Source organism: Gracilinanus agilis, chromosome 4, assembly GCF_016433145.1.
Source record: "Gracilinanus agilis isolate LMUSP501 chromosome 4, AgileGrace, whole genome shotgun sequence".
NCBI classification, from domain to species: domain Eukaryota; kingdom Metazoa; phylum Chordata; class Mammalia; order Didelphimorphia; family Didelphidae; genus Gracilinanus; species Gracilinanus agilis.
Window position 1 is genome coordinate 44,755,644 of NC_058133.1, and position 13,382 is coordinate 44,769,025.

At 36.5% G+C, this 13,382-nt stretch overlaps 1 protein-coding gene across 2 annotated transcripts; it reads left to right on the forward strand.

Annotated features, from left to right (window-relative positions):
* The first annotated feature begins 416 nt into the window (after positions 1-416).
* Positions 417-11,198, forward strand: BCL10 (BCL10 immune signaling adaptor). 2 transcript variants are annotated; one of them, XM_044674354.1, is made up of 3 exons: positions 417-638; positions 8,954-9,252; positions 10,732-11,198. In XM_044674354.1, exons 1-3 carry the CDS (start codon positions 582-584, stop codon positions 11,039-11,041), a joined length of 666 nt encoding a protein of 221 aa, XP_044530289.1. In that variant the 5' UTR covers positions 417-581; the 3' UTR covers positions 11,042-11,198. The 2 variants fall into 2 exon arrangements, with proteins under 2 accessions (XP_044530289.1, XP_044530288.1); XM_044674353.1 differs by having other exon boundaries at positions 8,954-9,242; positions 10,689-11,198.
* The last annotated feature ends 2,184 nt before the right edge of the window (positions 11,199-13,382 follow it).

Consider the following 13,382-nt stretch of genomic DNA (forward strand, 5'->3'; position numbering starts at 1 on the left):
CGGCTGTAAGGCAGGCTTTTCATTGGGGGCGTGGTTTGAGTAGCTCAGAAAGTGAGCAAAAAGGGTATGAAAAAAACCTTTAGAAAGGGACGTGATTTAGGCCCTGAGGGTGGAGGGAAGGAGGAAAAAGTTTTCCATGAGGGGAGTGGTTCATATCTAGCAGGAGGTGAAGAAAGGAAACGAGAAGAGACTGATTGGGAAGGGGCGTGGCTTGGGGGTCCCGGAAGCGATGGGGCTTGGCTGTCCGTAATGGGTGTGGCTTGTTCTGTGGGGCGGGCTGTTAGGGATATGCTGAATGACTTCCACCAGCGAAGGGGCGGGGTCTCGTCGAGGTGGCTTGACTGGCGTCCGGCCCTGTCTAGTTCTGAAGCGCGGTTAGAGGAGGGAGCCTTTGGCTTGGGTTGGAGCTACGGCCTTCTCCCTCCGATTGGCTGGGTTAGGGTTGAAGGCCGGAACCGGAAGCTCCAGCGCCGCTTTTGGGCCTCGAGCCCCTCCGCTCTCCCCTTCCATCTCCTGCGGGGGTTGTCTCTTTAAAGTTTAAGTCCTGGGGTTGGCGCGGCCAGACCACCGAAGCCCCCACCATGGAACCCTCCGCGCCCGCGCTGACCGAGGAGGATATGGCCGAAGTAAAAAAAGACGTGAGTGGCGGGGGCTGGGCTTTGGTTGTGCGGGAGAGCTGGGCGGAGGAAGCCCCGCGACTTCCGGGTACCTCTGAGAAGGAGCCCTCCCCCATCTCCAGGTGGTGCACCGAATAGAACTCTCGGCCGGAGTCAGGAAAACCTGAGTTTAGATACTACTCCAAAAGTTTTTTAACTGGAGGACTCTAGGCAAGTCCCTTAACCACTGCCTCAGTTTCCCTCATTGTAAAATGGTATCAATAATAGTGCCTATCTCCCCGGGTTATTGCAAGGATCACATAAGTTAGTATTTGTAAGTATTTATGTCCGGCACATAGTAGGAGCTTGACAAAGACTTCCTTCCATGGATATGGCCCCTTTTAGAATGATAGACTTTGGTTGGGCCTAGAGACTTTGGAGGGCATCTAATAATAATAGCCATCATTTATTTAAAGCTTTAAAGTTTCCAAAGTGCTTTAGGGTATCGCATTTAATTCTCACAATATGAGATCCTGGAAGGTAGAAGCTGTTGTCATCCTCATTTTCAAGATGAGAAAACTGAGGCAAATAAAGGTTGTGGCTTACTGAGGTCACACAATTAAGTGTCTGAATACTGTTTCTTTGTGCTTTCACCTGAATGCCATCTAGTTCAAAGAACATAACTTTGACTCTATGGTTCTCAAAAAGTCATCTAGTTACCCCATTCTCTAAATAAAGAAACTGAGGCCCAATTGAGAGACTTACCCATTGTCTCACAGGTGGCAAAGCTGGGCTTCAATCCCAAACTCTCTGGCTCCAAAACATTGTCTTCAAGTCCTTTATACTGGTTTAGTCTAAATGTTCTTTGCCAGGATAGTTACTTCCCAGTAACTTAACTTTTTTTTTTTTTTAAACCCTTACCTTCTGATCAATAGAATCAATACTGTGTGTCAGTTCCAAGGCAGAAGAGTGATAAGGGCTAGGTAATGAGGGTTAAGTGACTTGCCCAGGATCAACAGCTGGAAAGTGTCTGAGGCCAGATTTGAACCTAGGACCTCCTGTCTCTAGGCCCCAGTAACTAACTTAATTTTTTTTTTTTACCATGATTGTTCCCCATTTGAATCCCTAGATAACCCTATTCATTTTCTATAGGAGAAAGACAATGGTGCTTAATTATCAGATGTAGACTCAAGAGCCATCATTTGTTATAAGGATCCTTGAACAGTATTTTTTGATTCTTCTGATCATTTTTCCCCTTGCACCCTCAAGCTCAGATTACCCTCTATGCTATAGGAGCTGAACTAGAGCTAAGAATGGTTATTAGAATACCCATGTTGGGAAATGTAAAAAGTCATCCCTCCAGTTTATGGCAGTAACTAATGTAATGTCCATGGTATTTCCCAGATGAGTAAAGATGCCATTGTTCCCAGAGGCAAAAATGCAGAACTCAGTGTTGAAGTGAGAAGGAAGGCAGAAAGGTGGCATCTGACTGACAGTACAAGGAATTCCCCTAAAGAGAAAATTCCTGCCCATTTAACTGAAATCTTTATTCTTTCAAGCCTGGAGAAGAAAAGCAGTTGAATTCCTACAATTGATGATAGACTTAATGCTTTAAAAATATCAATATATTTTTTTTATTTCTACAGATTGTAAAAGAGGCAACAGCTGACCTCTTCTTGGAAGGTGCTATAAAGTAGTATAAATATTAATGCTTCATTATGTGAAGTATATTATAATCTAGTTCATGTTTACATTTTTCTCTTTGCTTTTCCTGTAAATGCTTGCTCTTTTTTTTTTTTTTTTTTTTTTTTTTTAATTTTAAACCCTTAACTTCTGTGTATTGACTTATAGGTGGAAGATTGGTAAGGGTAGGCAATGGGGGTCAAGTGACTTGCCCAGGGTCACACAGCTGGGAAGTGGCTGAGGACCTCCTGTCTCTAGGCCTGGCTCTCAATCCACTGAGCTACCCAGCTGCCCCCAATGCTTGCTCTTTTAATGTTCATTTCCTTATACTTTGCTCCCTTTAAAAAGATATGCCTGTGATCCTTGACAAAATGAACAAAGGTTAATTATAGTGTCTCTTTTCAAGACTAAACTACTTTGTCTAAAGACCAGAGCTGATTCAGTGCTTTTGACTCACTATAAAAATAGCCATGGATTACCTATCCTTTATGGAGGAAATGATTTGAATTTGTGGCCCATAGAACTATAATAGAAAGCCTTTAGTATTTTGAGATCATAGATTTATAGTGGTAGAAGGCCTTAGAGTTCATCCAGTACAATCTCCTTCATCTCCCTTTCCCTACATCCTTTTCTCCTAATTCCTGCAGGCTGTTGGCATATTGTAATAGGCCACAGAATATTTTTGAAGCTCAGGTATATGGCCCTTTATCTGTGCCTAACATCTGCCATGTACAGTGGGATCACATAGAGGGGGAAAAACCTAGAGGCTTACAGTTTAGTAGGTGAGAAAAAGTAGGTAAAGAAACTAATACAAGACTGTAAATGAATATACTGTTCTCTTTCAAAATTTTAATAAAATCAGTCTTGAATGTGATTATCCTCTTGGATCTTTTCCCCTCTGGCAGGAGGGGCCAACATTGCAGTATATTGTTTTGTATATTGAAAATAATAATTAAGCCCTTTGGATTATTTTAATCAAATGTAAACCATCCCCAATTCTTCATTCAACAATTATTTGGAGGACACATAGGTGAATGGATGATAAATCCAGACCCCCAAAATCTCATAACTGAATTAGGGAGATGAGACAAGCATCAGATAACTGTGGCATGAAGCCAAATGATGTAAAAGGTAAATAGTCAAAGTTTGAGGTTTTCAATAAGATATTGTTTCAGAGATTTTTCACCAATCTTTCTGGCTTTTTCTCATTCTTCTTGACCTTTTTGTCATATTTGACACAGTTGACAGGCCTCTCTTAGGATTCTTTCCTCTCTGAGTTCTCCTGACATTGGATCTCTTGGTGGTTCTTCTGTCTGTCCGACCTCTGCTCAGTCTCCTTTGTGTGATCATCAGCCATGCCTCACCCTTTAACTGTGGCTATACTCAAAAGGCTCTAGAGGTTTGGGGTTCTTTTTTCCTTCTTTACATTTTCTCTTACTTAGTGACCATCATCAGACTTCTTGAGTTCAAATATCTCTGTGGATTGCTCTCGGATTTATGTATCCAGCCCTCCCTCTTTTGAGTTCTGTCTCTGCTTAATGAACTGGCTGTTGGATATTTTGAACTTGGTGTTCAATAAGGGTCTAAAATTAAAACATGTCTAAAACAGAACTCAGCTTTTTCCCCTCTTGCTAACTTCCCTATTTCTGTTAAGGGCACCACAGTCACACAGATTTACAGTCTTGGTGTCATCTTGGTGTCATCTTCAAGTCTAATAGCCCTAAAATAATTCTTTTCACAATTAAGAAAACATTAGTACTAAAATCAGATTTTCTGTGACCTTGGGACTTTATTGGGGAAAGCTGCAATTAGAGATAAATATATCAATTGAATTCCTGCAGTTGAAACAAGTTTCAAGATAGTGAAAATGTTGTATTAAAATACAACCTTCACATGAGTACTTCAAAAAGGCATGAGTCATAACATTGTGAAAAAATCACTTGCTTCATTTGCTATTAAGAGTGGCAAGTAGAATTTTGACTTAAGACTACCAATTAAAATTTTTTTCAACTCTAGCAGTGAGTATTTAGCAGATCAAAAAATAAAACAGAACCGTTAATTAATGGATTTAGAAAACTATATTTTAATTAAAAAGTGATTTTTAGTAGTTCTGAGAATCTTCTAGGTTCTCAGGATGCATAATCAGGGTTATGCAACTTGCCCAGGGTCACACAACTGGGAAGTGTCAGAAACCATATTTGAACCCAGGACCTCCCATCTCCAGGCTGGCTCTCTATCCACTGTGCTCACAGTGCAGTGAACATTTCTGAAGCACCTTTGGAGACTAGGTATTCTCCCAGACTCAGAAGTTACCAAGGATGAAGAATATAAATGGTTGTCCTCAAGGAGCTTTTGTCCTACTTGAGGGATACACAATATACATACAAAGTAATCTCAGGAGGGAAGGTTCACTAACAACTAGAAGGGAGAAGTTGGCACCTGAGCTTATTTTTCTTGGAGGAAGCTAGAGGAAAGAGTATATTCCAGGCAGAAATAGCAAGTAGTGCCGAGTTTGATGCATATTTACTAGACCCCTTTGATGGCAATGCAGAGTATGGAGAAGGGTGAGTAACACAGAGTCAGTCTGGAAAGAAGTGGAAGCCAGAGGGCAGAGAGTTCCTAAGTATCACACTAAGAGTTTTGTGTTTTATCCTAAAGGCAATAACAATCCATTGAAGATTTTTGTACAGGGCAGTGACATAGACTGTGTTTTTTGAGAATACTAAATTGTCTGCTTTGTGGAAGATGAGTTGGAGCAAGAATGTCAATTAGAAATCCTTATAATAGTTCAGATAAGATAGAATAAGGAACTTAACTAGGGTAGAAGCTTTGTGAGCGGAGAGAAGGGAAATATTTACAAGAGACTGGAGATAGAATGGTAATGACATCAAAAGAAATTGAGGAAACAAGTTCAGTTTAAGACCTTTTGAATTTGAATTGTTATCAAGACAGATAGATAGAAATGTACCACAGACATTTCTAAACTACTACTCAGCGAGGAAGTTGAGACTGATAATTTAAATTTTAAAGTTATCTGGATAGCAATAATGAAGCTGAGGGAATGGAAGAAATGTCCAAGAATCTAATGTCAAAATCATAGAAAGTACAATCCCACTATATTTGACAGTAGTTGAACAACAGTTAGAATACATTTAGTTTATATCACTACATTCCCCTGAGAGACATAAGCAATTTAAAATGACTTGGGAAAACATGGACCATGTTAGTAAAGCATTAATAGCTGAGGAAACTGGAGATACATAACCTGGAGAAGAGAAGGCTATTATAAAGAAAGAATAAATAGGTAGTCAAATAAAACAGGTTTAAAATTAAAAAGGATATTTTTGGCTATCACTAAAATGAGAGAGAAAACAAAAATATGTTCAATTTCATTACAAAATGAAAAGAACTAGAACTTTTTTTTTAATTTTTAAAAACCCTTACCTTCTGTAAGCCAATACCATATATTGGCTCCAAGGCAGAAGAGCGATAAGGGCTAGGCAATGGGGGTTAAGAACTTGCCCAAGGTCACACAGCTGGGAAGTGTCTGAGGCCAGATTTGAACCCAGGACCTCCTGTCTCTAGGCCTGGCTCTCAATCCACTGAGCTACCCAGCTGCCCCCAAGAACCAGAACTTTTTAAAGATTACTAGTAATATTCCTCCAAATATTGTCTAATATCACACAATTTCCTTTTTCTGGTCATTGTAGTATAAAGAAGTACTCTATTGTGGTATTAAGACACAATTATCAAGTTCACAAAATGGGTTTTAATTTTTTAATATTTTTATAAAAGATAACTCCAAAACAATGGACAGATAAATTCTTGTTGAACTTATTCTTTCCTCAGAAAAATTTTTCATTTGGTCCTTTTTCAAGTTGTTAGAGTTATCTAAGACCCCTAGCTATATAATTCATTTCCTTTGGTGTCATCATTGTTTTATTCCAAAGCTACATATAGCACTTTGAAAAATTACTTTGAAGGCAAATCTTCTATAAGAGTTCATTTATGATGAAAAGTTCTTACTGAAAAATTAATGCAAATATCTTTTTTTTTCTTCTTTAAAAGTAATAGCCAATTATATGTCATACTAATGAAAATATTTAAAGGGGGTGGGATTCCATCAACAGGTTAAGTGAATTGCCTGGAATCATGCAGCTAATAAGTGCTGGAATTGCTATTTTAACTCATGTTTTCCAGGCTACAAACCCAGTATGATATCCACTGGGCTCCAGATCTCTATATTTTATTCTAATTTATGATTTCATGGATGTAGATATTAACTCTCTATTTACACAGATTGCAACTTCTCCATTCCTGCCCATCCCTATATGACATGGTCTCCCATAAATTTATCATGAATATCTTCCGCCTCTTACTGTTCAATAGGAGCTTGGCTACTGTTCATCACTTGATACTCTTATTTCAGTACTGCTGCTCATAATTCCCACTGTCCTTCCCTGTCAGATTATTTTTACAAATAAGTTGGTATTCTAAACTAGTGCTTGTAGATTAAATATTTTTTAGACTCTTGGTTTTGTGGCATTTGTTTTACAGTGGTTAAACTCCTTTAAAAGTCATAGTGTTAGTGAACTTTCTTCTATCTGTTTCTCATTTGTCACCAGTATTTAACTGACTTAAATATATTAGGTTGTAGTAGAGTGCTGAGCAAACAGTATCTAATATATGTTTGATTCAAAGGTTTTATTTCAGTTAAACTTACAGCATGTGTGATGTTGAGCAAGTTGTTTAACTTATCTGAGCTTCTCTTTCCTCCTTTGTAAAATGATTTTGAACAAGATACACTCAGATACCTTTTTAGACTGTGTACTCTGATGACAATAATGACAACTACTATTCAATTCATTAAACATTTATAAAGCACCTACAATGTTCCAAGCACTGTGCTAAGTGCTAGAGCTATAAGAAGAGGCAAAAAGACAGAATATATATATATACATATATATATATATATATATCAGATTGGAGTTTTAATTGCATGCTTTAACTTCTTGTTTTTTTGTCTTAAGTTTTTTTTTATTTTTGTTATTTGTCCTAACAAATCATAGTCTGACTACAGAGATGATTCAAAAATAACTCCCACATCAATAATGTGATATTTTCTATATGCTAAAATATAATCACTCTTTTTGTTTAGGTTTGGTTTTGAGGAATGTTACTTGGTATACTAGTTCCTTTATTTGTCTTTTCATTGAGAACCTGTGAAGTATCTTTATTTAATGACAAATTCCTTTTGTTTCTGATTTCATTTATAGCCAGAATTTCAAAATTGATAGAATTCAGTTCCTTCAATAGAAAGCAATTAATATATGTTGAATTGAATTCAGATATACAATTAATTCTACCTTTTCTGACAATTCTACCCATTCAGTATTGATCACTTCTTTCTTGTTCTTTCCCCACCCATCATTCTTTTTTTTTTTTTTTAATTTTTAAATATTTTTCCATGGATACATAATTCATGTTGTCTCCCTCACCTCTTCCCTCCCCACTCCAGGAGCTAACAAGCAATTACACTGAGATACATGAGTTATCACTTGATACCTATTTCCATATTACTCATTTTTGTAATAGAGTAATCTTTTAAAACCAAATCCCCAAATCATATACCCATATAAACAAGTGATAAATCATATGCTTTTCTTCAGCATTTCTACTCCCACAGTTCTTTCCTTCGATGTGGATAGCATTCTTTCTCATAAGTCCTTCACAGTTGTCCTGGATCATTGCATTGCTGTTAGTGGCAAAGTTGATTACATTTGATCATTCCACAGTGTTTGTTTCTGTGTACAATGTTCTGGTTCTGCTCATTTTGCTCTGCATCAGTTCATGGAGGTTCTTCCAGTTCACATGGAAAGCCTCCAGCTTATCATTCTTTACAGTACAATAGTATTCCATCACCATCATATACTGCAATATTTGTTCAGTCATTCCCCAATTGAGAGATACCCCTTCATTTTCCAATTTTTGCCACCCACCCATCATTCTTAAGGAAACTCTTATAAAAATGTATTACTATCCATATAGAATTCTCTAACAAAATTAAACAATTAAGGGAGTGGAGAGGACTACGAATCACTCTACTTTTAGAATGTGTATAAACATTAACAACTGTTGGTCATCAAAATGTGAAACCCTTGTCCAATAACTTTGGGAACTTTCTATTTAATGTTGGGCAGAATTGAGCCTGGTACAGGTTCTTAGTTTTCTTAGCCACAGAATACAATCCTAATTTGTCAGAAGGCATTTCAAAGCCTCAGATACTTTAGAATAATCACAGGCATCAATCACTGAAGCAAGAAAGTGTTTTTAGACAATCTCCAACAGATAAATGATCAAGCAAACTATTTTATTTATTAGAATTGGTTTTGTCTACTCTGTAATTTAAGTTCCTAGTATAGGATTTGCAGTCTCTTTTTTCCCCCATTCCACCCTCAAATCCTGTGCTTTCTTTCTGAGATCATCAACTGTTTTCTGTGTCTGTAGATAGATTGATAAAAGGCAGATAGATAATCTTGTACATGGTTGTTTGCATGTTGTCTCCCCCATTAAACCCCCAGGGCTTAGAATGGTGTCTGACACAAAGGTACTTAATCTTAAAAAATATTTTATATTTAAGATAACCTTAAGATATTTTTTTTTACATCTTTTAGGCTTTAGAAAATCTGAGGGTGTATTTATGTGAAAAAATCATAGCTGAGAGACATTTTGATCACCTTCGTGCAAGGAAAATACTCACTAGAGAGGACACTGAAGAAATTTCTTGCAGAACATCAAGTAAAAAAAGAGCTGGGAAGCTTTTGGACTACTTACAGGAAAACCCTAAGGGACTTGACACTCTAGTTGAATCTATTCGTCGAGAGAAAACACAGAGTTTCCTGATAGAGAAGATTACAGATGAAGTACAGAAGCTAAAAATTCTAAAACTGGAGTACTTGAAAGGTAAGGTGACATGCATGTACAAAAATACAAATTAAAGAGAAAAGCGGGGGAAATCAAGAAATTCACTACTTTATTTTTTCCTTAATTTTTAAGAATTCTACTATTTTCCACTTTAGAAAATTTTATTGTTGAAAAAAAAAATAGAAAGCAATGGAAGGAATTTCTGTTTAATCACAGCTGATATGCATAGATAGAGACTTAGCTATAAAGAACTTCCTCACAGATTGATGGGAGACTTGAGGTTAAAACATGTATTAGACCCATTTTAAAATGACAAAGTAGTTATATTTGGTGAAGAATGACTTCCCAAAGGCATAGGGCTAATGTAAGGAACAGGACTTCTGGTGGCTCCATTATGAAACTTTGTTCTCTGTAATACAGCTAAAGGTGATACTAGTTTACTTAGTGGGTTAAAAAAAATATATTTTGCTAGATAGGGACTAGGCCTGTAATTTTTCATTAATATAGGGAGCTCCCAAATGAACAGATTCTGCCAATGAAGTTCCACTCCTTTGAAACTTAGAACCTTTGAGCTTCCCTGCAGCCAGAATGTGTCAGATCTTCCTGGCCCCTGAACAGACCCTATATCTACAGGGCTTCTTAACCTTTTTGTGTTCATATCTGAAGCCCATGGAACCCTTCTGACAAAAATGTTTTTAAAATGCCTAAAAGAAAATACAGGATGACAAAGAAAACCAACTCTATATACGTGTATGTGTGTGTGTGTGTGTGTGTACACATAAATTCAACAAAATTATTTTTTTTAATGTAAAAAAGTTCATGAACCCAAGGTGAACTGGTACAACTGTCTTGGTTGTGCCTGAGGAAAAAAAAAACTTAAGGGAAAAATAACCTGTATCAGAATTTATCAGCCTGCAGATCAACAGGTTCTATTGTGGACTGTCTTGATCAACATTGGCTATTTGCTGAGCCAGGTTAATTGTTTTATTCTTTGAATACAACCAGAATTCTTCCCTGTCCACTTACCTTCCATTTAAGGCTATTAGTTAAATAAACATGAAATTAAATAGTGTCTTCCAAAGTAGACTCTACTCATTTGTGTAGCACAGAGGGACATTAGTCATTTCATAGACTTTAGCTTTGCTTCATGTGATTTGAAATTAATTTTATTAAACCTGTATTTTGTTTGCTTTTTCCTTATTTTGGGGCCAGAACTCTAGTGATTATCCAGTGGCTCTAAAAATTGCTTTTATGAAGTAATTTGAAATAAGTTTATTTAAATTACTGACTCAATTTCGTTAAGCAATAGTGCTTAATTCCATTTTCAGAGGAATCCTGGGCATTGGGCTTTTTTTCCAATGATACTAAGCCTCTAAAATGTTACAGTAATTAGCAGTCTATTAACAAATATTTGTTGACTTGTCTGTCACTGATGAGAAGGTTTAATAAATAATTTATTAATCATCTTCTATGGCTTTATTTTAGGATTGCACCATAATAGCTATATGCCTCTTCCACCTGGAACAACAAATAGTCTGTCTAGGTTAGATTCTAATGAGTGCAATTTCTCTGACAAGTTGAAAGACGGAGAAGCCACTGTTGTTTACCATCCAACAGGAGAGTCCAGCACAGCCTCCTTCTATTCCAACAATTCTTTATTGAATTTACCTGTTGTAGAAGTGGGCAGGACCGAAAATAGTGTCTTTTCCTCCACTCCCCTTCCTGGACCTGGAGACCCTGGAGCTCCTCCTCTGCCATTAGAACCACAATCAGAAGAAGAAGGAAACTGCAGTGATCTGTTTCTTCCCTTAAGGTCACGTTCTTTTTGCCAACAATAACAGCTTACCACTTTCTAAAAGCTACTACAGAAATGTTTAAAGGGGTTTATGAAACTTTAAGAAAACAGTTATTGTAAATGCTTACTAACAATCTACTTTAGCATTTTAATTCTATTTTTATGCTGTGTAAATGGAGTGTTAATGCATTTTTAGGAAATTAAATATAAAACACATTTTGATTATGTATATTATTGTTTACTTTTCCTACTTTTTCATTATAGGGTTTTTAGGGGCTTTTGTGTGTTTGGGTTTTTTTCCAGTACATTTTCAATCAAATTTTTATAGCTAGGGACAATTTCTTCATGTAACCTCAGTTTAGAGGTTGACTCTCTTCTGTAATTGAACCTGTTGCTGGCTTGTGAAGCTCCTGATAGAACCACCACCGACATAGATTTTGCCCAAAGGGCAATGTGTGCCAAGATATAGTCCTTCTTTAATGTATATATAATGCCTCTACCTCTTCATATAACCTAATGTGCCAATATCACATAATTTGATAAAATACACTCATCCTCAGTGACTTTAATGCCTATCTCAAGACATTTTTTTTTTAAACCCTTGTACTTTGGTGTATTGTCTCATAGGTGGAAGATTGGTAAGGGTGGGCAATGGGGGTCAAGTGACTTGCCCAGGGTCACACAGTTGGGAAGTGGCTGAGGCCGGGTTTGAACCTAGGACCTCCTGTCTCTAGGCCTGACTCTCACTCCACTGAGCTACCCAGCTGCCCCTCAAGACATTTTTTATGTTCTTATATTCTCTTATTCCTAAAAAAAGAACTATTTTGTAGCATCAGTGAAATAACATTGTTTTCCTAGGGAAATTCAATTTTCTTGAATATTGCTTGAAATAAGTGGAACGTCTGCTGGCAATCTGGTCATATAGTCTTGTCATTTAACATAGGATATTACCTCCATTACTCTTGTCACATTTTATCTCTTCTGTAATTAAATTTGTTATTATCTAATAATCAATTCCAAATATAAAATCTTTTTTAACCATGTTTAATTTTGCAGTAGACAAAAGTGATGGAAATACTGTTCAGTCAGTCAGTAAATGTTAAGCACCTATTATGTGGATGCAAATATGAAACAAAAAAGCAGTTCCTACTCCCTCAGAGCTTACTGTCTAATGGGATAAGACATCACCCCAAAGGAAGGTAAAAGATACAGGAAGAATGTGGGAAAGGGTTGTACCCAGTGTTAGGGCATGATGGAGACCTGAAGGAATGTAACCTGGCAGGAAATGAATGGATGCCCACCTCAATCAGAGGGACTCCATGGGTAGAAGGTATTGATGAGGTGGGAGTACTGAGCCTGGTATAATCTTGCAGGAGGATGAGATTCTGAATATATGATGGAGAAATCACTATTTATTAATAGTCTGTTAGTATAATAGTGTTAAGGAGACTGTAGGGTTTTTAAAAGTTGAATTTCCTTTAAGAATCCAAATACTTGTTTCCATTTTGAGAGAAATATGCTAAATCTAATTTATCTTCAAGTGTTTGTGATATATGTAATTCTAGAGAAAAATTGTGAATTGGCAGCCACTTATCCTACTACAATGTTTTTGTAAGAACAGTTCTGAAGATTGAATTATTTTTGTTGTATTACTCATGATTACATGAAATATTACAAGAAAAAATTAGTTATCTTTTAAAAAGTTGAATTACAGAATAGTTTTTTTAAGTTCCTTAAATAGTAATTAATTCAGTAATATTTTTCTCCTTAAATAGTCTTTGAAATGTTTTCTGTCAGCTTTACATACCTTCCTTAGGGCCTGCGTTGTTTCCCTGCTGAAATAAACATAGCCTGCTTATCAGCTATAAATCATTTGTAGATTTTGAATTTCTTCCATAATCATACTTTCCTTCTCCCCCTAAAAAAAAAAGTCAGTACTGTTCATTTCTTTGGGGAAAAGTAAATATAAGGTCCTTTAGGTCAAAAATCATGTTTATATGTGTCTGTTTTATAGAAAACTGAGAATCCAAAGTCAAAATTTATTTTAATTCTCTGGAATATTCCATTTATAAATTCTAATACATTTATACTTTATTTTGGATGTTAACTAATTGCAAATTAGTAGCATAGTAATACTATCAGAACCCAAGTGTTAAATCCTTTAAAACACTGAAATGATTTCTACTGCCTTCAGAATATTTAAATTTAAACTCTTAAAAACTGACCATCCTAATTTTAGGGTCAGTTGAGATAACCTGGGAGAGGTAGAATAGAGCTGCAGTCCTATGTTGTGTCCCACATAGTTAAAGAGCCTATGTCAGCCTCTTAGGATCTCTTTTAAGTTAAAAGCTGTTAAATTCTAAATAAGCATTTCATATCAATCT